The 25,676-nt window shown below is 44.7% G+C and overlaps 1 protein-coding gene across 13 annotated transcripts in view; it reads right to left on the reverse strand.

Annotated features, from left to right (window-relative positions):
- LOC122540004 (supervillin-like) overlaps window positions 1-25,676 on the reverse strand; it is a 242,768-nt gene that overhangs the window by 4,948 nt on the left and 212,144 nt on the right. For 10 of the 13 annotated variants that reach the window (XM_043675276.2, XM_043675281.2, XM_087977922.1 and 7 more), the window contains 8 exons: window positions 23,611-23,765; window positions 18,108-18,210; window positions 15,276-15,486; window positions 11,397-11,530; window positions 10,741-10,896; window positions 5,257-5,400; window positions 5,036-5,148; window positions 2,841-3,020 (listed from right to left, as the gene is read on the reverse strand). In XM_043675276.2, the coding sequence (XP_043531211.2) occupies window positions 2,841-3,020; window positions 5,036-5,148; window positions 5,257-5,400; window positions 10,741-10,896; window positions 11,397-11,530; window positions 15,276-15,486; window positions 18,108-18,210; window positions 23,611-23,765 (1,196 nt within the window). The remainder of the gene's footprint in view (window positions 1-2,840; window positions 3,021-5,035; window positions 5,149-5,256; window positions 5,401-10,740; window positions 10,897-11,396; window positions 11,531-15,275; window positions 15,487-18,107; window positions 18,211-23,610; window positions 23,766-25,676) is intronic. The other 3 variants (XM_043675282.2, XM_087977923.1, XM_043675280.2) reach the window with 2 other exon arrangements.

The raw sequence follows: 25,676 nt of genomic DNA on the forward strand, positions 1-25,676 counted from the left end.
TTGTTCCAATTTCTTTTTTCTTTTGTTGTATTTTAACTATAGTGTATCAGTAAAGTGTGCTTTGCTTTAAATCTGGTTGGTTAACCAGTCACATTGCATCTGGGAATCAACACCTTACACTTACCTGAAAAATAAGAAAAAGTTAGGGTCAAGACTATCATCTGAATATTTTCAGGGGGGTTTGGTCTGGTCCATAACATCAAGCCCTGTAACCTTCATCCACCTGTGAGGATTATTCTGCATTTATCTCCACTCTATAGTACTACTTTAACACTCAGTCTTTGGATTGACTAGCAAATCTTTCTAGAAGGGAATGGATACAATCACTAGATCAACAATTCAGCTTGGTAGTTCCCCATCTGAAACATCACATAATGAGCTATTTTCTCTGCAATTGCTTACAAAGTGGTCTGAGTTCTGTGGGCATTTTGTCTAAATGTAGTTGCAGCAAACTATTAGGAAGGCCAATGGAACGTCAGCCTTTACAGCAAGAGGACTTAAGTACCAGCTTCGGTTCTATAGAAGCTTGGTTAGAATGGAATACTGTGTGCACTTATGGTCTAGTTACCTCAGATTTATATTCTTTACAGTTTCAAAGAATGAGAGGTGATCTCGTTGAAACCTACAAAATACTTAAAGAGATATATTGGGTTGATATAGGTAAGTTGCTTCCCCTGCTGGGAGTCTAGAACCAGGGGGCTCAACTTAAAAAGCAAACAGATGCCATTAAGGACCGAGCTAAGGAAAAACTATTTTAAGTGGATCATTGCAAATCTCTGGAATTCTCTGCTGGAAGAGTTGTGGAACTCCATCTTTGGGTATATTTGAAGTTGATAGATTTCTGATCACCGATGTTGTAAAGGATTATTGGGATAGTTTAGGTAAAAAGCATTGAAATATTTGAGCAGCCATGATTGTATTAAACCACAGAGCAGGTTTGATGGGCTGATTTACCTATAAAAAACATTAGAGCTGAAAATGTGTTGCTGGAAAAGCGCAGCAGGTCAGGCAGCATCCAAGGAGCAGGAAAATCGACGTTTCGGGCATGAGCCCTTCTTCAGGAAATGAATTGAGGATTTAATCTGATTCTGAATTGGTGTTCAAATGTGGCCAATATCTTCTGGCTCTCCAGCTGTTAATCTTGACATGTTAAGTCTCCATTCCCAGTTGTCTCAGTAATCCTATTAGGTTAGACACATCAGAATCTAGAAACTATAGCTCTGATCGCTGTTTAAACATTTTGAATGCTGTTAGGAGGTCTGCTGTGTTGCAATTTAAAGGACGGAATTTTGTAGACATCCTGAAAATAAGCATTTGATCCTCCCTTGTTTGTAATCGAACCAACGCATGCCCTAATCACTTGCCTTTCTCAAGTAAGTTTCTTTCTCAAGTTGGTTAAACTAGCCTCTCGAGAAGGATTTGTCTGCTTACCAGCAAGCTGTGATTTCAACACTTTGATGTTGACGCGATGAGGATTTTCTTATACACTTTAGCATCAATTAATATTGTTGACCATGCATTTTGCCTGTACATTAACATGCTTGCTGAACCATGATATGCCTCATTAGCATGATTTTTTCCACCACTGTTCACCATGTCATGCTAATGATGATGGTCAAATAACAATTCACTGTTCCAGGGATTAATTAACTCCATGGGTTTGTTTCTTTATAACAATAGAAAACATTATAAGTAATGAATTTGATATTACAGTGAGCCAAATGATTTCTTTTGTGAAGCTTTCAAACTCACAGAAGACCAACTTGTCAGGCAGTGTCGCAAGATTGTATATATTGTTATGACCCAGGATGAACCCCTCTGCTAATTTAAATCAACAACACAGAAAAGATTTACCTCGTGCTGTAATCCGTTAAAATTTGAGGCAAAGACTTATCTCAGAGGTCACTACTTAAGGTAAAAATTAACAACTTTATTCTTTAAGTCCAACAGAGAATATTAAAACCAACAACGATTGACAACTCATTTCTTTTAAACTTATCCTTTACTTCCCACTCTACAATACTAGTCTGATAAAAAATCCCAATTAGGATTTACAAAAACAAATTCAACTTTCAAAACGGGTCAGCTATCGAATCTTCTCTTTGTGTTTTCCTCTGCAGATTTTCCTCTATCGTCTTTTCAATGTTCTGCTGCTCAAGTTTCTTATAGACAGGTAGCTCTCAGAGAGCTGTTCTGCTGGCAGTCTGTACTTGTTGATGGCTTGGTAGTTCTCCCTCTCGCTGTTCAAAATGTCCGAATTTATACCCCAAAACATTGGATCGTTAAATTGGTTTCAATATTATCAAAATACTAAATTTAAATTTGATTGGATTGTGGTATCTTGGGGCATAATTTAAACTGATTAGCCGAATTTAAAGCTGCTTTTGTTTCATGGCAACCCATACTGCTGCTAGCTGTTTCAACCAAGTGTTACATTGTTACATTGTTCTGGACTCTGTTGTCTTTGTCCTGGCTAGCTTTTCAACTCTCTTAAAGGTACAGTATCTCTACATCTTCATAACAATATACAGCACAGGGAGTTCAAGTGGTGAGCTTTCTTAAAGTCAATGGCACCTGTTGCATTCTGGTGCATCATCTAAGTTGCTGTTAGCTACCTCTTGATATGGGCAGTGACTGTTTTAAGGTGATTTGACCATTGCCACACATGATAATTTTATTCATTACTGGAAGTTATCAGTGCTATGTTTGAACACTTGAAGTATATTCATATTGTTCCATCAAATAGACTTTATTTTTCTGAAAAACACTTTCTCCCCAATTAACCTCAAAGCCCAAAAGTAATATTAAAAGAGCAAGTCATTATATTCGACAAAGGTTACCTTAAAATCTTCATCAGACAGATAGGTTTCCAGTCTATGTGGGTCAATTCCCTCTGGTAAGGGTCTGGACATAATCTCCTCCAATGAGTACTGTGTCTTGCATAATCTTGATAAGGCATCCTGAACAAGGAGCACTCTGTTCGCACCACCCCGCTTCCCCTGAAGCACACAAGGAATATTCTGGTGAAGAAAGTTACTATTCTTATGAGAAGTGCCAAATATGCAAACCAAATGCAGACAGACAGATCTGTGTAATTAGATTAGATTACTTACTTACTTACAGTGTGGCAACAGGCCCTTCGGCCCAACAAGTCCACGCCGACCCTCCAAAGAGCAACGCACCCAGACCCATTCCCCTACATTTATCTCTTCACCTAACACTACGGGCAATTTAGCATGGCCAATGCACATTTTTGGACTGTGGGAGGAAACCGGAGCACCCAGAGGAAACCCACGCAGACACAGGGAGAATGTGCAAGCTCCACACAGTGGGTTGTCCGAGGCGGGAATTGAACCCGGGTCTCTGGCGCTGTGAGGCAGCAGTGCTAACCACTGTGCCACCGTGCTGCCAATGGTTAAAAACAGGCAATAGTAACTCTGCAGTCGATCTCATCTCTCCTATTTTTACATAACTAGAGGACATAGGTTAAAGGAATGAGCTGCCAGAGGAAGTAGTGGAGACTGGTACAATTACAACATTTAAAAGGCATCTAGAGGAGTACATGAATAGGAAGGGTTTGGAGGGGTATGGGCCAAATGTTGGCAAATGGGACTAGATTAATTTAGGATATGTGGTCGGCATGGATGAGTTGGACCAAAGCGTCTGTTTCCATGTAGTACAACCCTATGAGTTATATCCACCCAGGTTAATCAAAATGAAAGTGAAAGATGTAGGTACGTTCTAATTAACCTGTTCAGATGGGACTTAACCTATGCTGCCTGGCTCAGAGGCAGGGACACTGCCATTACACTACAAGAGTCCATGGGGAACATTGCAACATGAGCAGCCCACTAACCATCACCTGTTACTCATTACAGCATTCTGTGAGGCCCTCTTGTGCTGCAGTGATAGTGTCTCTACCACTGGATCGGGAGTCCCACGGTCAAGCCCTACCTGGCCCAAAGGTGCGTAATAACATCTCTGAACAAATTGATTACAAAAATGTTTTAAAAATTAAAATGCAATAAAGAGAATCTTACGTAACTATTTGAAAGTGTTAATCTCGTAAAAGGAGTTGTAAACCCAGCAGGATCACCTTGAATCGCACTCTGATAGACTTCTAATATGTGAGTCATGAACAGCGATAACTCGCATGATGTAGACTGCTAATTGCTCCCTGTCCAGTAAATACATCACTGCATCATCAGTATGATATATTTATGTAGTTGCTACAGCTTAGTAAATACTGTATCTCAAATGCTCCTCACAGGAAGGTTATGAGACATTGGTACCAATGACTCAGATAGAAAGGGGTATGTGTTCCTGCATTTCAAAGTTAGTGTACTAGATAGAACATTAGCAAGACAGACCCTCAAAAGTAGTAATCCCCTGATTTACTCCCACTATTGTGTGTAAATAAATACAGAAATAGGAAGGTAAAACCAATGAATTGTAGTTGGAAATATAGTGTGGAAAGGAAAGCTTTAGATTCCTGGAAAATACCTTCAAAGAAAAAACACCAAACAGCTGACAAGGCAAATAATCAATGGTGTTGATTTCTTAATCTGCCTTGATTTAGTGCCACAAATGTGTTTAAAAATCTGAAAAAAAGGAGGAATGAGAGAGAGAGAGAGATAGTGAGGTTCAGAGGGGAAATTCTAAAGACAGAAGCTTATCCATTAAGAATAGTCAATGGCTGAAGTTGAGAAGGGTATTGGCTTTGGCAGAACTAAAACCCAACCTGGCTCCGGAGAGATAATCATCCGAACCAGCTTAGCATTAAAAAGTGTGTTATGGTTGAGGAGAAACTTCTTCACCCAGACAGTAGTGGATATATGGAATGCTCTGTCCCAGAAAGAGATGGATACAGCTCTTAGAGGTAGTGGAATCAAGGGTTATGGGGATAAGGCAGGAACAGGATTCTGATTGTGGATGATCAGCCATGATCATAATGAATGGTGGTGCTAGCTCGAAGGGCCGAATGGCCTACTCCTGCACCTACTGTCTATTATCTATTGTTGAGAAGTGATGGTACCTGTTGCAAACTCTCAGTGTTGTGTTCCCAACTCGGGAAGATATTGGTGAAAGTCAGTGGCTCTGTGCCAGCGTGCACCAGGTATGCTTTCGGAGGTCGCCTCGGGTTCTTTTCTGGTTGGACAAGACACAAAGATTTCAGTCTCTGCCTCAAGACCGAGATCAAAGAAATGATGCATTAACTCTCAGTTTTGATTCACCACACTGCGTTTTCAGACTGACCTGTGCAGTACTGCAGCGTAGTCTCCATGGCACATTTCCGCTCCATATCCCATCGGATTTTCGCTGAACCTGTGCTTTCACTGTCCTCTGGCCACCAGCCCTGCCACAGGTAAACCTCCAACTGGTTATCCATGAGGAACAAAGCTGGAGGAACGCCAAGAGTAAAATGGGTCTTCCAGTCAAATACCATTTAGAGAACAGAATCAATATAAACTTCTGGCACTTCTTCAGCATCAGTTCTAACCTGAGGCCTGCAAATCTCAAGTCACATTAGCACTCCCCTTATACCCCCAAAACTGCTGTAAAGTGACACTTGGCTGGCAGACAAGAGCAATGGTTTCGGTATCCAGCAAACTAACAAGTAGAAAGGATTTTAGGAAAATCCTTTTGGGAGACAATTGTAAGGATGGCAAAGGAAGGTTTTGGGCTTCCACTTGGTCTTTAAAAAGATTGATTTCATTTTACCACAGAATAAGCTTAGGAAAACAGGGCAGGATTTCTGTCCTCGAAGAAGGAATCTGAAAGTACCTGTCAATTATATTTTCAATTTGAGACACAGGCACAGTCTGGAGATAGACTCACTACCTCCATATGTAGGCCCAAAGTGGCAACGGAGGTAGATGAGTATTGGGGTTGGTGGATTAGAAGTTCTACCTCCAATCACTGGGATGTTATCCCAGTTCTCAATATGACTGCTAGGCCCCTTAGCTTTATTAGAATGGTGCTGGAAAAGCACAGCAGGACAGGCAGCTTCCGAGGAGCAACAAAATCGACGTTTCGGGCAAAGGTCCTTCATCAGGAATAGAGGCAGGGTGCCTGCAGTGTGGAGAGATAAATGAGAGGGGAGGGGTGGGGTGGGGAGAAAGTAGCATAGAGTACAATAGATGAGTGGGGGTGGGGATGAAGGTGATAGATCAGAGAGGAGGGAGGAGTGGTTAGGTGGAAAGGAAGATAGGCAGGTAGGTCAGGTCATGAGGGCGGTGCTGAGCTGAAAGTTTGGAGCTGGGGTGAGGTGGGGGGAGGGGAAATGAGGAAACTGGTGAAATCCACATTGATGCCTTGGGTTTGAAGTGTTCTGAGGCGGAAGATGAGGCGTTCTTCCTCCAGGCGTCGGGTGGTGAGGGAGCGGCGGTGGAGGAGGCCCAGTACCTGCATGTCCTCGGCAGAGTGGGAGGGGGAGTTGAAATGTTGGGCCACAGGACAGTGGGGTTGATTGGTGCGGGTGTCCTGGAGATGTGCCCTAAAGCGCTCTGCTAGGAGGCGTCCAGTCTCCCCAAGGTAGAGGAGACCTCATCGGAAGCAACAGATACAATAAATGATATTGGTGGATGTGCAGGTAAAACTTTGATGGATGTGGAAGGCTCCTTTGGGGCCTTGGATGATGGTGAGGGAGGAGGTGTAGGCACAGGTTTTGCAATTCCTGCGGTGGCAAGAGAGGGTGCCTGGAAGGGAGGTGGGTTGTTGGGGGGCGTGGACCTGACCAGGTAGTCATGGAGGGAACGGTCTTTGCAGAAGGTAGAAATGGGTGGGGAGGGAAATATATCCCTGGTGCTGGGGTCCATTTGGAAGTGACAGAAATGTCTTCGGATTATGTGGTTTATGCGAAGGTTAGTAGGGTGGAAGGTGAGCACCAGGGGCGTTCTGTCCTTGTTATGATTGGTGGGGTGGGGTTTGAGGGCGGAGGTGCAGGATGTGGACGAGATGCATTGGAGGGCATCTTTAATCACGTGGGAAGGAAAATTGCGGTCTCTAAAGAAGGAGGCCATCTGGTGTGTTCTGTGGTGGAACTGGTCCTCCTGGGAGCAGAAAAGACGGAGGCGGAGGAATTGGGAATACGGGATGGCATTTTTGCAGGAGGTAGCGTGGGATGAGGTGTAATCCAGATAGCTGTGGAAGTCGGTGGGTTTGTAAAAAATGTCAGTATCAAGTTGGTCATCATTAATGGAGATGGAGAGATCCAGGAAGGGGAGGGAGGTGTCAAAGATGGTCCAGGTAAATTTAAGTTCGGGATGGAATCTGTTGGTGAAGTTGATGAATTGCTCAACCTCCTCGCAGGAGCACGAGGTGGCGCCAATGCAGTCATCAATGTAGTGGAGGAAGAGGTGGGGAGTGGTGCCGGTGTAACTACGGAAGATGGACTGTTCTACGTAGCCAACAAAGAGACAGGCATAGCTGGGGCCCATACGGGTGCCCATGGCTACCCCTTTGGTCTGGAAGAAGTGGGAGGATTCGAAGGAGAAATTGTTAGGGGTGAGGACCAGTTCAGCCAAATGAATGAGAGTGTCAGTGGATGGGTACTATTGGGGACGTCGGGAGAGGAAGAAACGGAGGGCTTGGAGGCCCTGGTCATGGTGGATGGAGTTGTAGAGGGATTGGATATCCATGGTGAAGATGAGGCGTTGGGTCCAGGGAAACGGAAGTCTTGGAGGAGGTGGAGGGCGTGGGTGGTGCCTCGAACGTATGTGGGAAGTTCCTGTACTGGGGATAGGACAGTGTCAAGGTAGGTGGAAATGAGTTCGGTGGGGCAGGAGCATGCTGAGACAATGGGTCGGCCAGGGTGATCAGGCTTGTGGATCTTGGGAAGGAGGTAGAACCGGGCAGTGCGGGGTTCCCGGACTATAAGGTTGGAAGCTGTGGGTGGGAGATCTCCTGAGGTGATGAGGTTCTATATGGTCTGGGAGCTGACAGTTTGGTGATGGGGGGGTGGGGTCATGATCGAGGGGGCGGTAGGAGGAGGTGTCTTCAAGTTGGCGTCTGGCTTCAGCGGTGTAGAGGTCAGTGCGCCAAACTACCATTGCACCCTCTTTATCTGCTGGTTTGATGGTGAGGTTGGAATTGGAGCAGAGGCACTCCGGACCACCCTTAGCTTTATTGTATCCCTATTATGTCTCCTTCGTACCACAAATACTCCTCCATGCATCCAATCATGCTCCATACAACCCATGTTTCTACATACTACCCAATGCCCATTCAAATCTTACCCATTCATCCTCCATTTCTACTTTGCAATTATTCATCAGGTAGAGAAACAATGATCTTGACAACAACACTAAAACATCTTTGAAACACTCTATGATACTGTCAAAATAAGAAAATAGGGATTTAAAAAACTCTTGAAAAAAATTTGCCCCCCTTTCCAGGTTTATAAAATTGTCACACATATTTTCATATTGAGAAATCTCCTTAACCCTGTTAACATTTCCTAAATTTTATCCAAACAAACAGATAAGTATTGAAAAGCTAAACTGGAGAAAGGTAGTTTATCCAAGCTCATAGTCAACCAAAGGTAAGAGTATCCTTCACTGGTGAGTGGGTTTGGAACACAGCCAAATATTCATAATGAAATTCCACTGTGCAATTGTGTCAATAAAGACTTTAAAGCTAAGCAGATTGGAGAAGGTGGAACTCAGTCCACCAACTGAGTGACATAGTTGACTGACAGATCAACTACCATTGGATATGGAATTTATACAGAATTATATTGGAAATGTAAAAGTAGCACAAAATGTGACTTTAAAATAAGAACTGAATTAAGTTTGAATATTCTGGTCCAAGCTCTTGATATTTCCTATATAACTGGGTCAAATTTGGCAACTTAACTAAGTTCTAACCTCTCATTTGATCTGGTGATCTCCCTCCCTTTCCACCCTTCCCCAAGCTGAGAATCCCACAACGCCACACAGCTCACTTCCATCTCTTTCCCAAGATCCGCAAACAAGACTACCCAGGCACACCCATAGTTTCTAGGAGAAAGTGAGGACTGCAGATGCTGGAGATCAGAGTCAAGATTAGAGTGGTGCTGGACACCCTGGTTCACTCCTCCTTCGCTCCCAACATGTCCACCCCCTCCCGACAGCCCATGGCACCTTCCCCTGCAACTGCAGAAGGTGTAACACCTGCCCACTTACTTCCTCTCTCCTCAGTATCCAAAGGGTCAAACACACCTTGTAGTTGAAGCAGCGCTTTGCCTGTACTTAATTCAATCTAGTCGACTGCATTCACTGCTGACAATGTGATTTCCTCTACACTGGGGAAACAAAATGTAGACAGGGTGACTGCTTCTCAGAAAACCTAATTCTGTCTGCAAAAAATGGCCCTGAGCTTCCCGTTGCCTACCATTTCAACACACTAACCTGGCCAATATTTCTATCTCAGGCTTGCTGCAGTGCCCCAGTGAAGCTCAGCACAAGCTGGAAGAACAGCATCTCACTTTTCCCCTTGGGAACTCTACTGCCTTCGAGATTCAATATCGAGTTCAAAAATGTTAGGGCTTGAGGCACTTTCTCCCATGACCTTACCTTAACCTCAATACATCAGGCCTTGTTATCACATGGTCTGCCATTGTTAGCCATTAACAGTCTCCATTAATAGCCATTAAGTCTCCCAGGCTGACCGATATCCCCTCCTTTGTCTGTCCAACTGTTCTTTGGGCTCTGACCCCCCTCCCTCACCCTATCTTCTGCATAACAGCTACCATCAGTTCTGAAGAAGGGTCACTGGTCCCCCGAATGTTAACTCTGACTTCTCTCCACAGGTGCTGCCAGACCTGCTGAGCTTTTCCAGCAATTTCTGTTTTTGTTTTCAACCTCTTATTTACTTCTTTATAATTTTTATATTGTTACATATTTGAACAATGTGTCATTCAATGCACATCTAATAGCAAAAAGCCAGGTGGGCAAGTAATCTGTCAGGAGTACTATTTTTTAAATGATAATGGAAGAATTGTTGGCTGGGACACCAAGTAGCAAATGGGATCTCCAGTGAAGAACAAGTACCTCTGTTAATGGAAGACCACCTCAGTGCTGTAAGATTACAGAATCCCCCAGATGATGAAACAGGTCCATCATTTCCAAAGAATATCCCATCCAGACCCACTCCACTACCTTATCGCCATAACTCTGCATTTTCCATGGCTAGTCCACCCAACCTGCACATCCTTGGACAATATAGCATGGCCAATCCACCTAACCTGCACATCTCTGGACTGTGGGAGGAAACCCACACAAACACAGTGAGAACATGCAAACTTCACACAGATAATCCACCGGAGGCTAGAATCGAACCCAGATCCCTGGCAGTATAAGGCAACAATGCTAACCACTGAGCCATCATGCTGCTCATAGTTCAGCTCTTTGCAAAATCTTCCTGTGCTGATCCATTCCCTACATTTGAACAGTGGTTAAACTTCAAGAAGGATTCCATTCACTTTCAAAGTATAGTGGGTTGCCCTGAGGTTAGAAAAGTGATATATAAATGTTGCCATTGTCTTTTTCAATGTGCTGTTAGGTTCAATTTCTTGAGTTGGGCTCTAACCTGGAAACATGCAGCATGAAAAGCAGAGACATGTAGCCTAGATGGCATGTGAGAAGGACAGCCCAGAATTCCCTTTGAGTTGTGGACCTTCAGCCCATCCACATGCCTGTGCTCAGATTTTGTGACTGGCCCATATGTGTTTAAGTGCTGCATGCAGGAAGGAGTGTTCACCTGGCTGAGCTACAGAGTACAGAGCCTCCTGTAGGAAGGGCATCGCCATGACACCACTGGAGATACGTGTTGGACTGAACTGCTCTGCTACGGTAAACTCCCCTGAGGAAGCAGACAGTCTGAAGAGACGCACCGTGAAGTTGTATTTCCCAGGATCTGTAGAACATAAATGATAACAATAAAATCACAGAATTGTAACAGTATGGAAGTAGGCCATTCGGACCATCAAGTTCGCACCAACCCTCTGAAGAGCATCCCACCCAGACACATTTCCACCCTTTCCTTGTAACCCTGTATTTCCCATGGCCAATCCACCTAACCTGCATATTTTTAGACAATGGGAGGAAACCCACGCAGACATAGGGAGAACATGCAAACTCCACATAGTGGCCCGAAGCATGGAATCAAACCCAGGTCCCTGGTGCTGTGAGGCAGCAGTGCTAATCACTGAGCCATCATAAAAGAAGGAGGAAGGGAGATGCTTGCATTTCTAAGTAGCCCTAATGAGGCTATTGGTGATGAGCAAGCAGCATTTGATGTCCCAGAGACCTTGGAAGTGTTTAGACCCAACACTCTCTGTCCCCACTTCTTTCACAGCCCTTCAATCTGGACTTTATATCCACCCCTTTCCAAACCCAGAGTCCAAGTTCCATTACCTTGCAACATGCAGTCATACACTTTTCGATCCTGTTGCCCTAGTGCATGCCAAAACTCTGGAGGTTCTGAGCCTTCTTCTATCTCTCGCACTGTTATATCCATCCTACTCCACAGGCCCAGCTCCTGAGGAGGCCTAAGGAAATAAAGACCATGTATTTTTACTGAACCTATCACACTTCTCAGGAATGTCCCAAAACCTCACGAATTACTTTGAAGCTCAATTACTGTTGGTTGCTCAGAAGATCAAGCCATGTTCACAAGATCCAGCAAGTGGCAAAACTACTTTAGTGAGGAATAAATATTAACCCCGATACAAGGAGAACACCCTGCTCTTCTGGTTAATACAATCGGAATCTCACTATCCATTGGAAACACTCAGACAAGCAAATATGACCTCAGCTGAACATATTTTCAGAAGACATGACCTCTGACCCTCTCTCTGAAATGTGAACTCCAATTGTGCATTTAATGCTGGAGTGAATTTATGATCTGAATCTGACTCAGAGGTGAGTATTCTATGAAGGGAGGGAAGCTCATTTTAAGCTGTTTTCATAATGTAACTGTCCAAGAGGCAGAATCTCATTAGGTCAAAGTTTCTAACCTAGGTTTTCTAATCATGTTCTCTGTTCTTTTGCAATCCCCTTTAATAAATTTCCCCCTGTACCAGATGTGAGTGGGCCAGTCATTTGGTGCAATGTCTTGTTTAACTTTCTAGGTGAAGATGACTATGTTCAGTCCCGGTGCTTTTCCACTGAGACCTGGTGGCAACTTAGGTGACTTCGAAGGCTGACCTGAATGCAGAAGGTTCTGCTGAAAACAGGACAGGTATGACAGTCAATTTGCTTCAGGATATCCGCTCCATAGGGTTCTCCTCTGCATCTGATAGGCACTCTCTTTCGGATGAGCCTGCACCATTTTTACTTTATTGCATGAGATTCTTCCAGGATTCAACGTCGCTATAAAAACACCTAAGTGAACCTTCAGAGTGTACTTCTTGTATTTCCTTTGACGGCCATCAGGGCACATCCCATTGCCATACTCTCCATTCAAAACCTGCTTTGGTCAGTGGGTGTGAGGCGTTTTTGGCGACATAACCAGCTGAAAGTTGTACCTGTCTCAGTCTGGTGCAAGTGCTTGGCATAGCAGCTCAGAGAACACCTCAGGCGTTTGCCCTGCCTTCTGATCTTCAGAACGTTCCAAATGCAACTCGAGTGAAATTGCTTGAGCTTCTTAGAGTGACATTATTCAGTTCAAATTTCATATACACACAGTAGAACTCACAGAATGAGTGCTTCATAAGTGTTCAGCTTGGTGGGTGCTGCCCTCATTCTTTGACTGATGTGCAATGTGTTTGAAGGCTGCACTTGCTTTGGTAATTGCAGTCTCCCAGTAATAGAGAGAAATGAAATTGCAATTATCACGAGATTGGTATGTCCCTACAGATAGCCCAAGGGAATGTGATGCCAAGGTTAGTGAGCATATTCACTACTGTTAGGTTCTGATCGAGTTTGAGATGAGCCTTTCCTGAAGCACACTGGTACATGACTTCACTTTCCTTTGTGATGACCTTAAGGTTTAAGTTATTCCACGTATTGGAGAACAATTGATTTAGATGTGAAAATAGGAGGGATGGTTAGTAAGCTTGTAGATGACACCAAAATTGGAGATGTAATGGACAGTGAAGAAGGTTATCTCAGACTACAATGGGATCTTGATCAGATGGGCCATTGGGCTGAGGAGTGGCAGATGGAGTTTAATTTAGATAAATGTGAGGTGCTGCATTTTGGAAAGGCCAATCAAGACAGGACTTATACAGTTAATGGTAAGGTCCTGGGTAGTGTTGCCTAACAAAGAAACCTGGTACAGGTTCATAGTTCCTTGAACATGGAGTCACAGGTAGATAGGATAGTGAAGAAGGTGTTTGGTAAGCTTGCCTTTATTAGTCAGAACAGTGAATCTAGGAATTGGGAGATCATGTATCAGTTGTACAGGACGTTGGTTCGGCCACTTTTGGAATACTGTGTGCAAGTCTGGTCTCCCTGCTGGAGTAAGTATGTTGTGAAACTTGAAAGGGTTCAGAAAAGATTGACAAGGATGTTGCCAGGGCTGCACAGTTTGAGGTACAGGGAGAGGCTGAATAGCCTGGGGGTTGTTTTCCCTGGAGTGTCAGAGGCTGAGGGGTGAACTTCTGGAAGTTGATAAAATCATGAGGGACTTGGATAGGGTAAGTAGGCAAGGTCTTTTCCTTGGGGTGGGGAAGTCCAAAGACTAGAGGGTATAGGTTTAGGGTGAGATGGGAAATTTAAAAGGGACCTAAGCGGCAAATGTTTCATGCGGAGGGTCGTGCGTGTATGGAATGAGCTACCAGAGGAAGTGGTGGAGGTTGGTACAATTACAGCATTTAAAAGGCATCTGCATGGTATACGAATGGGAAGGGTTTAGAGACATATGCACCAAATGCTGGCAAATGGGACTAGATTTATTTAGGATATCTGGTCAGCATGGATGAGTTAGACCAAAGGGTCTGTTTCAAATGCTGCACATCTCTATGACTCTAACTCTATAACAACTCCATGACCTGCAGCTGGATACACAGTTTAGAATTGACTTGTTCTCCAGCACAAGTCATTTGCAAACTGGAAATCCTGATGTTTACTTAGAGACCTTGTTTGTCCAGAGACATCTCAGACTAAGTACCCTCTGGTCCATACAATTTTGATAAGTAGATCGTAACCTTGGAAGGTACTGAAGATCATGGCAGAGAAAAATATGCTGCAGAGGGTTTGTCCCAGCATCCAAATCCGTTTAATTCTATCTGTTTCACACAAGCACAGAATTCCGAAGCTATCAAACCATTGTGATGAATTTCTTCATTACCTTCCAAATCATGACTTACTGTGTCAAAGCTATTGTTCAGGTCAATAAACCATGGGGGGGGGTAGAGGCTCCATGTATCTGTTCTTGGCGTTTGTTTGTTCTTCGAGCTTTCTAATTACATACACAACATCAGTGCTTACATAAATAAAAGAAAAATACTGCGGTGCTGCAAATCTGAAACAAACATTGAAAAGCCTGGCAGCAACTGTGGAGAGAAACAGAGCTAATGTTTTATGTTCAATCTGATTCTTCTTCAGAATTGGAGGAACAGCAATGACCTCACAAGGACTTTAACAGCCAGACATAGGAGTAACAGGAGGGTCCCCAGCTGGCCCCTCCCACCCCCAAAATCTGCACTCCTTTGGGGATGGGCATTAAATTCCAAACTGATTGGTTCATTTCTGAGAAAACGTCATCAACCTGAAACTTTAATGCGATATCTCTCCACACAGATACTGACTGTCCTGTTGAGTATTCCTAGCAATTTCCACTTTCGTTTCTGATTTCCAGCTTCTGCAGTAGTTTTGAGACTGAAATGCAAACTGGATTGAAAGCTGCAATGAGAAACTCCCCATCACTATATTAGCCCCTGATTGTTTCTTGGGGTCCTTGCTCATGACTGGTCATGGTGTGGAATGTAGGTGTTGGACTGGGATGGACAAAAGGTCAGAAGTCACACGACACCAGGATATAGTTCAACAGGTTTATTTGAAATCATAAGCTTTCAGAGAACTGCTTCCTTCATCAGGTGACTTCACCTTTTGGACTATAACCTGGTGTTGTGTGACTTCTGACCGTGACTTGACATTCATTCATTGTTGCAGATCATGGTTTAAAAAAAATCCATAATTTAATACTGGAGTTACAGGTTGATTGCTTTGGAGGAGGAAGGGGCTACTGAAATGCATAGACAACACAACCAGTACTTTTTGTTCTAATATTTCCCGGGAACCATCTCTTTAATTTACCAGGAGTCCTTCTGACTGCAATTCCTTCCTTACCGTTCTTTAATGTGATTAGCTGCAGTCCTGCCAACCTCCTTTACACTGGCTTGAACTTTGCAACCGTGCCAGAGATAGATGAGAGCTTGCTGAGTGTTCACCAGGACTAGTGAGCCCCTTGAACGCAGACTTCTGCACTCTCTCGCCACCTCCAGGAGGCTGCTCTCCACTGCGACCTCTCCCTGCACGATAAACAGCCTCCAAAGCCCTGCTGAAGACAGATAAGAATAACTTTGAATTTAGGCAGGATGGATGGGGAGAGGCAATGACACAATATTAAAGAACATACAATGAGAGAAGGATCTGGGGTTTACATGGATAGATTATTGAAGGAGACAGTACAGATGAGGGAGCAGGCCATGGAACTGTCAGCTTTCCTCATTAGAGGGCACTGAGTGTAAGAGTATACTGAACCACTGCAAAGTTCTGATTTGACCAGAGTGAGGGCATCTTGGAGTGATTTACCAAGGTGATTCCCCTCAAACTCGTTTGCTCCAAGGAAGGGAGGTCTGACTGAAGCGAAAAAGACAGGTCTTAGAGGAAGAAAAATTGTTTCCATCAGCAAATGGTAGAAGAATCACACATGTCACAATTGCAACATTTAAGAGGCATCTGGATGGGTATATGAATAGGAAGGGTTTGGAGGGATATGGGCCGAGTGCTGGCAGGTGGGACTAGATTGGGTTGGGATATCTGGTCGGCATGGACGGGTTGGACCGAAGGGTCTGTTTCCATGTTGTACATCTCTATGACTCTATGATTCTATGTCGCAACTTTTAAAAGACCTTACAGCACAATTCAAAGAAGAAAAAGGGATATTTTCTCCAGTCAGCATTCACCCCTCAATTAATGTCACTCGAACACAATATCTGCTTTATTATTTCACTGATGTTAGTGGTAGCTAGCTGTGTACAAATTGGTTGCTATGTTACAATAATTACAACACTTCAAAGTTATTTCTATGGATAGAAAGCACTTTGGAACCAAAAAAAAGCCTCGATATAAATGCAGGTTTTCATCACTTTGTCTTTAGCATTCCATAAAGTTTCACCGTCGATGAATTCTTTTGTGAAGTATCATGACATAAGTGAGTAATGTGTGCCAACTCAGCATGAAGTTTGCACATTCACCCTGTGTCTGCATAGGTTTCCTCTGGGTGCTCTGGTTTCCTCCCACTGTCCAAAACTGTGCACGTTAGGGGGATTAACCAAGGCAAATACAGGGTTACAGTTTGTGATTATGGTCAGACCGAAGGGTCTGTTTGTGTGCCGTATGACTCTATAACTCTTCCCATTCCTGTCAGAAATATTTGTGTGTGTGTGTGTGTGTGTGCGCGCGCGCGCGCGCGTGCATGCATGCGTGTGTGCGTGTATGTGTTCCTGGTTGGTGGGGGTGTCTGGGTGGGATGGTCTTTGGAGAGTTGGTGTGATGTCGATGAGTCAAATAGCCTGCTTCCACACTGTAGGGATTCTACGATCCAATGTGCGCAGTGCAAGGTTCTATAAAATACATTGAGGTATAAATGTGCACGTGATCTGTTTTGGTCATACTGTCTGAGAGATATACGTTTGAAAGCTCCTCATTCTTGCTTTAAGCAATTTTGGTATCCACTTAAACAGGTTGATGGAGTCCACATTAATTTCCCTGATGATGCATGCAGAGAAATGCTGAGATTACATGTTGAGGGCATAGACCAGGGCTTCAAGTCAAAACTGTCAGCCTCATTTAATGTTCTCTTTCAATAAAGTACAGTAAATGATATATATCAAATACTGAAATTGTAGGCACGTATACAGCAGGAATGTCAACCCTTCAACCAAGATACTGATCTTTCGCAGTGAAACAAGCCACTTTTATCAGCAGTAGCCCTTTCATAGAATCATTGAATTCTTACGGTGTGGAAAATGGCCACTGGGCCCAACAAATCCATACTGACCCTCCGAAGAGTAATCCACCCACACCCATTCCCCTATTCTTTTACTATACATTTCCCCATGACTAGTGCACCTAACCTACATATCCCTGAACACTACAGGCAATTTAGTATGGCCAATTCACCTGACCTGCATACCTTTGGATTGTGGGGGGAAATTGGAGCACCTGGAGGAAACCCACGCACACACGGGGAGAATGTGCAAACTCCACACAGACAGTCATCTGAGGTTGGAATCAGAATCACCCAGGAAACCTTCTCCCAGGGGAGGTTTTATGGGAATTAACACTAGGCAAGTTCTTGAGAAAGGGTCACTGGATGGCAAAATTAGAATAACACATTACAAAGTGAATCAAGCATATAAATCTGTAAAACAAATTTGAAATTGTAAGCACAAAAAAACTCTAAGAAGAGATATCCAGAAAATGTCAGTATTTCAGCCATTTGATCAGAATGAAAAGCTACAAAGATCTGTTCAGGAGTGCAAAGGGGAGACAGCAGATAGACGGCTTGACCAAGGGGTGGGCGATGGGTGTCACAGAGCGAATGTAGATGCTCTAGTGGGTATGTGTAACTTTGATGTTAAACAAATTGGCATGGCAGCAGCTCTTGTGGCTGGGGTAGCTATAAGCAGCAACAACAGAGTGAATTTGTTAATATGTGAGTGTCACTGACAGACTGAGTAAGGTTGAATTTGTACAATAATTTAACAACAGTCATAGTGAACCAACTAGCCATGAGATTACACACAGTCAGCATGACCCTAGCTCACTGAGAGCAGGCTAGAGGCACCACTGGATCTAGGGGGAGTAGGAATTTCTCCCTGAAACATCCATCATTGAATTTGCACAAATTTTTCCGTAATCCATTGCTTCAAAGAAAAAGTTCACAGTCCAAACCTTGTGGGTTTCTGATGTTATCTCTCCTTCCACTGTGGATAATCATTCCTCCTTGGAACAACTGGAGAAAGCAGGGGGGCTCTTTTCCCTGTGACACCAGCACCTGGGAAACAGCACACACCCATTTAAATCTTGGTCAACAATCGGTGAAATTGTTTCAGTAAACCCGAGGTCAGTAGGTAGATTTGGTTCAACAGATAATCAACCAAGAAAACTGAAAGTAATTGTTTCTTTTTTATTATCGTAAAGCTCTTTATGCTAAGTCATACATTATAGTTCTCACATCCAGTACATTGGGTAAGGTATGAATACAGAGCCTAGCAAGGTCTAATTTAGTCATAATGCTCTACTTCTCCATGACTGGAGTCTTTGGTTGTGGCACCAGGAGCTGTTGAATTAGCACATTTTGAAGAGATAATGAATCATGTTGTATTGATCCTTGTAAATAAGGGCATATTGTGAACATGCCAATCAGCCACGTGCAATTAGCCAGACAACAGGGGCCGTATTAAAATAGAAATTGCTCACTTTGTCTCAGTTCTAATGCCTGCACTGAGCTAATTACTGGGGCAGGTGGCATCTGATGCATTGCCTGCCTGTGGTTAGGAGGAGCCCTGGGAAATCAATGAGGACTAACCATTGCTGGCAGGAGATAGGTTTATAGCCTTGACCATGCAGATGAATTATAGCAGTGCTGTCCATGTTGACTGTGTTCCAGTCATCATTAACCAATCCTTAAACATCAGGAAATCCAATGTTGTGTAGGTTTAAAATGACCACATAACACCTTTTCTTCCTAACTAGGAGAGCTTTGACCCCCAGTCTTCAAAAACAGGGACCATTATTTTCAAAAAACTGAAGAACTGCAGGTGCTGGAAATCAGAATCAAACTCAGAAATTGCTGGAAAAAACTCAGCAAGTCTGGTAAATGTTAACGTTTCAGGTCCTGTGACCCTTCATTAGAACATTTATTTACAGTTTGTAGCTACTTTCAAGCCCAATAGACATTCCAAAATGCAGAATAAAGACCTCGGACGTGTAGTTACAATTGAATATGAAATATACAGCACCCATTTTACCCACTGCAAAATCCGACAAACATTCCCATTAGCAATCAGGACAGGATGACATGTTTCTAAAGCAATGCTGATTGAGAGATGGATATTAATCCAAAAAACCCATGCTGGTCCCAAGGGATCGAGGCCTTGATTTAAAACTTTATCTGAAAGGCAGCTGTTTGATTGCAGTTTTGACACTTACTTCTTACTGCATTGGATTGTCAGCTAAAATGAAGTACTCCATTCCTCAGAGTTGGAACTGAACCTAATCTGATAGGGAGATAAGACTACAACCACTGAGCCAGCAGTAATGCCCTTACTGACAAATCTCTCACGTTACGGAACAGACTATAAAACAAGCCTTTGTAAGTTTAATAAGGATCATGTAGAATTGTGGATTCAGCTATGAACTCTTTCACACTCCACTAGGTACAGTTTTTGTCCTGAAAATGTACTCTTTATCTTCTGTTCATTAGGAGAAAGTGAGGGCTGCAGATGCTGGAGATCAGAGCTGAAAATGTGTTACTGGAAAAGCGCAGCATCCAAGGAGCAGGAGAATCAACGTTTCGGGCATGAGCCCTTCTTCAGGAATGAGGAAAGTGTGTCCAGCAGGCTAAGATAAAAGGTAGGGAGGAGGGACTTGGGGGAGGGGCATTGGAAATGCGATAGGTGGAAGGAGGTCAAGGTGAGGGTGATAGGCCGGAGTGGGGGTGGGGGCGGAGAGGTCAGGAAGAAGATTGCAGGTTAGGAAGGTGGTGCTGAGTTCGAGGGTTGGGTTTGAGACAGGGTGGGGGGAGGGGAAATGAGGAAACTGGAGAAATCTGAGTTCCTCCCTTGTGGTTGGAGGGTTCCTAGGCGGAAGATGAGGCACTCTTCCTCCAGCCGTCGTGTTGCTATGATCTGGCGATGGAGGAGTCCAAGGACCTGCATGTCCTTAGTGGAGTGGGAGGGGGAGTTGAAGTATTGAGCCACAGAGTGGTTGGGTTGGTTGGTCCGGGTATCCCAGAGGTGTTCTCTGAAACGTTCTGCAAGTAGGCGACCTGTCTCCCCAATATAGAGGAGGCCACATCGGTTGCAGCGGATGCAGTAAATGATGTGTTTGGAGGTGCAGATGAATTTGTGGCGGATATGGAAGGATCCCTTGAGGCCTTGGAAGGAAGTAAGGGGGGAGGTGTGGGCGCAAGTTTTGCATTCCTTGCGGTTGCAGGGGAAGGTGCCGGGAGTGGAGATTGGGTTGGTGGGGGGTGTGGACCTGACGAGGGAGTCGCGGAGGGAGTGGTCTTTTCGGAACACTGATATGGAAGGGGAGGGAAATATATCCCTGGTGGTAGGGTCCGTTTGGAGGTGGCGGAAATGACGACGGATGATACACAAGAAATGCAAAACCCCTTGAGCCCCGCCCCTCCAATCGCCACAAGGACAGAACCCCACTGGTCCTCACCTACCACCCCACCAACCTCCATATACATCTTATCATCCATCGTTGGGACACCCGGACCAACCAACCCAACCACCCCGTGGCTCAACACTTCAACTCCCCTCCCACTCCACCAAGGACATGCAGGTCCTTGGACTCCTCCATCGCCCTGTTGGGCGGTGCTGAATTTGATGGATTTAACTGAGACAGGGTGGGGGGAGGGGAAATGAGGAAACTGGTGAAATCCGAGTTCATCCCTTGTGGTTGGAGGGTTCCTAGCCAGAAGATGAGGCGTTCTTCCTCCAACCGTCGTTTTGTTGTGGTCTGACGATGGAGGAGTCCAAAGACCTGCATATCCTTGGTGGAGTGGGAGGGGGAATTGAAATGTTGAGCTACAGGGTGGTTGGGTTGGTTGGTCCGGGTGTCCCAGAGGTGTCTCCCCAATATAGAGGAGGCCACATCGGGTGCAGAGGGTGCAATAGATGATATGTGTGGAGGTGCAGGTGAATCTGTGGCGGATATGGAAGTTTCCTTTGGGGCCTTGGAGGGAGGTGAGGGGGGAGGTGTGGGCGCAAGTCTTGCACCTCCTGCGGTTGCAGGGGAAGGTGCCGGGAGTGGAGGTTGGGTTGGTGGGGGGGTGTGGATCTGACGAGGGAGTCACGGAGGGAGTGGTCTTTACGGAATGCTGATAGGGGAGGGGAGGGAAATATATCCTTGGTGGTGGGGTCCGTTTGGAGGTAGCGGAAATGACGGCGGATGATGCGATGAACTCGGATTTCACCAGTTTCCTCATTTCCCCTCCCCTCACCCTGTCTCAGTCAAATCCATCAAATTCAGCACCGCCTTCCTAACCTGAGATCTTCTTCCCGACCTCTCCGCCCCCACCCCAGTCTGACCTATCACCCTCACCTTGACCTCTTTCCACCTATCACATTTCCGACGCCCCTCCCCCAAGTCCCTCCTCCCTCCTCCCTACCTTTTATCTTAGCCTGCTGGACAAACTTTCCCCATTCCTGAAGAAGGGCTTATGCCCGAAACGTCGATTCTCCTGTTCCCTGGATGCTGCCTGACCTGCTGCGCTTTTCCAGCAACACATTTCCAGCTCTGATCTCCAGCATCTGCAAACCTCACTTTCTCCTTTATAAACTTAGAGCAGACTAGTGACAGCTCTGCAGGGCATTGGTGAGACCACACCTGGAGAAACGTGTATAGTTTTCATCTCCTCACTTAAAGAGGGATACACTGTATTGGAAATAATGCAGAAAAGGTTCATAAAGGTGATTTCTGTGATTAAGGGTTTGACTTATCAGGAAAGATGTAGCAAGTTGGCCTCATGCTTGATTTGATTTGATTTATTATTGTCACGTGTCCCTGGGTACAATGAAATGTTTTGTTTTGTATCCTGTACAGGCAGATCACACCATTAAAAGATCACAGGGTGATTGAACAGAGCGAGGAATACAAAGTTATGGCTGCAAAGAAGGTGCAAAGGGGCAGCACAGTGGCTCAGTGGTTAGCACTGCTGCCTCACAGTGCCAGGAACCTGGGTTCGATTCTAGCCTCAGGCGACTGTCTATGTGGAGCTTGTACATTCTCCCCGTGTCTATGTGGGTTTCCTCTGGGTGCTCTGGTTTCCTCCCACAGTGCAGGTTAGGTGAATTGGCTTTGCTAAATTGCCCACAGTGTTCAGGAATGTGTCTCTGATACTTTAGACTAATGCACTTGGTGCATTAGTCAGGGGAAATGTATAGTAATTGGGGTAGGGAAATGGGTCTGGTTGGGTTACTCTTCAGAGGGTTGGTGTGGACTTGTTGGGCCCAATGGCCTGTTTCCATACTGTTGGGATTCTACATAAAAAGCAAGATCAACATTAGATTTGAGAATTGTATTTCAGAAGTCTAATTGCAGTAGGGAAGAAGTTTGAATCTGTTGGTATGTGTGTTTAAATTTTGTCTTCCGCCTGATGGAAGAGATTACAATTGGAGTGGGAGGGGTCTTTGATGATGTTGACTGCCTTTTCCTCATCAAGAAGTATAGATGGAGTCAATGGATGGAAGGTTAGCTTGCGTGATGACTCTCTGTAGTTTCTTATGACCCTAGGCAGAGTAGGTGCCAAACCATGACGCATCCATATTGAATGCTTTCTATGATGCGTCTATAAACGTTGGTGAGGGTCCCTAAGGACATGCTGAATTTCCTTCGCCTCTTGAGGAAGAAGAGATGTTGTTCTGTTCATTGGAGTGTAGAAGAATGAAAGGTGCTCTTGATGAAAGACAAGATTGTGAGTGGCCTTGGCAAGGGTAGATGTTCAGAGGACATTTGTATTCTTGATGGAATCTTGAAGGGGGCGACAGGTTCAAAGTAAGGGATCTCCTAATGAAGGCAGAAATGAGGAGGAACTTCTTCCCACAGAGAGTGGTGATGTTTGAATATATTGAGGGTTGAGTTGGGCACATTTTGATCAACATGGCAATCAAGCCAGGGTTATGGGTACAGGCAGGTGGAGGTGGGTACTGCAGATACTGGAGATTAGAGTCAAGATTAGAGAGGTGCTAGAAAAGCGCAGCAGGTCAGATAGCATCCGAGGAGCAGGGAAATCAATGTTTTGGGCATAAAGCCCTTCATCAGGAACAGGTAGGTGCAGATAGGAGACTGAAGCCAAGGCCATTATCGGGTTATCTTATTACATGGCAGTGCAAGAGGCTTATGGCCTATTCTTGCTGCTTTTTAATGATGATCTTATATCACCAACGCCTGTGGACATTGGGTAAACTGAAAATTTCAACTTTAGGATTAATGAATTTTTGTCAGGTAACAGAATTGAGGGATATCCCAGCAAAGGTGTCAAAGTACTAATAGGATTGCAGGATAGGTTTGAGGGAATGGAAGGCCAGGCCTATAATCGCTCAGTGTGGTTTTGGATGGTGCAGTGACTACGTGACAATCAGACCACACACACTGACTGTAATTCCTGGCTCTTCCCTCGGTAGCCCCCACCCTCCTGCAGCTCACTGCCTGTGATTGTTACCTGAGCTTCTCTGTCTTTGCCCAGTTCCACAGTCATCAGTGCTGATGCACCTTTGCCGCTAATGCTCGACAGCCGACCTTGCCAGAAAAAGTACGCAGATCGCTCCTTGCCAGGACCACAGCTGCTCAGCTGATCCGGTTTCTGTCGCTTTCCCACTGTGGAGAAACACAGGGAGATCAGTCACAACTTAGTTTCTCTCATTAACTGGAGGTCAGTCTTTGTCTGTCAATCAGGTCTTGATTTCAGGTACTTCCAGATTCCAGGGAGAACGTGCAAACTCCACACAGACAGCCGCCTGAGGCTGGTACATCAGAATCTATCCATACTGCACTGAATTTAAACTCACACCCTCCAGAATATGAGAGCTCTGCAGGCAGTGTGTTGACAATGCTGCTGTCTGGTGTGGAAGTGAGTGCTACCATTCTGAGTGCAGGTGTGCACTGAGTTACCTGAACTGCACCAGTTTCTGGATTAGTGGTGCTGGAAGAGCACAGCAGTTCAGGCAGCATCCAAGGAGCTTCGAAATCGACGTTTCGGGCAAAAGCCCTTCATCAGGAATAAAGGCAGTAAGCCTGAAGCATAGAGAGATAAGCCGCCTTTATTCCTGATGAAGGGCTTTTGCCCGAAACGTCGATTTCGAAGCTCCTTGGATGCTGCCTGAACTGCTGTGCTCTTCCAGCACCACTAATCCAGAATCTGGTTTCTAGCATCTGCAGTCATTGTTTTTACCTGAACTGCACCAGTACTAAATAAAGACCTGCATTCGTATAGCGACCACTGATCGTCCCAAAGTGGCATGGTGGTTCAATGGTTAGCACTGCTGCCTCACAGTGCCAGTGACTCAGGTTTGATTCCCGCCTTAAGCTGCTGTCTGTGTGCAGTTTGCACATTCTCCCCGTGGCTGCGTGGGTTTCTTCTGGGTGCTCCGGTTTCCCCCCCAAAGTCCAGTGATTTGCAGGTTAGGTGAATTGGCCATGCTAAATTGCCCATAGTGTTCATTGATGTGTAGGTTAGATGCATTAGTCAGGGGAAACATAGAGGAATAGGGGAATGGGTCTGGGTGGGATACTCTTTGGAGGGTCAGTGTGGGCTTGTTGGGCCAAATGGCCTGTTTCCACACTGTAGGGATTCTATGAAGTGCTTTACAGTCAATGAAATATTTTTGAACTTGTAATGTGGGAAGTTAGTATCTGTGGTCCCTTTAATTCCCCTTCATGGTGTTTCTCAGATGGCACAGTCCCTTTAATATTGCTGCCTGACTGCACATGTCTTCTCCTTAAAGGGACCACAGCCTGTTTGTTCTCCATGTGAAATATTCCCAGGCCCAGCATTAACTGAGGGGGAAATTTCTATGAGGAGACAGTGCCTACTGCAGGAAGAGACATGTGTTTCCATTTCAACTGGTCTCTTTTGGGATGATGTGAAGGTGCCAGTGTTGGACTGGAGTGGACAAAGTCAGAAGTCACACAACACTAGGTGTTTATTTGAAATCTTGTGATTTCAAATAAACCTGTTGGACTATATTACCTGGTGTTGTGTGACTTCTGAGTTTCTCGTTTGGGAATCAGATCAAATTAGAAATCAGGGTCTGTCAGAGATGAAACTTGCTTCTTTTGCATTGGAGGTGTCCCAGTAGGTGAGCTGCCTGAAGCACATTCTCATGGTAAAAACACACTTCAGTAAAATGTTGTATTTTCTCAGTCCCCTCTTCCACCTTACACCAGGTAAATTCAGCTGTGATCTACACAAAGACCCTTCATCAAGGTCATGCAGATACCCAGCTCCACTTCACGATTACCCACCTCAACTCCAATGCTGCCTTTAATTTGTCCCACATGTTGTCTGGCATCCAATTTTGGTTAAGCAGAAAGTTCTTCCTATTAAACATAGGGTAGACTACAAAGTTTCTCTTCTTGAGCATCCATTAAGTCTGAACCTGACTGCTTGAAACCTTAGTGTCATATCTGACCCTGAGATGACTTCAGACTTCAGATATACACTCGAACACCAAGGCCATCCAAATCAATGACTTGTCCACATTACGGTTTAGACCTGCCTCTTATCAC

This window comes from Chiloscyllium plagiosum, unplaced genomic scaffold (assembly GCF_037043375.1).
Source record: "Chiloscyllium plagiosum isolate Xiang-an unplaced genomic scaffold, Cpla_swu_hap1 HiC_scaffold_32, whole genome shotgun sequence".
NCBI classification, from domain to species: Eukaryota; Metazoa; Chordata; class Chondrichthyes; order Orectolobiformes; family Hemiscylliidae; genus Chiloscyllium; species Chiloscyllium plagiosum.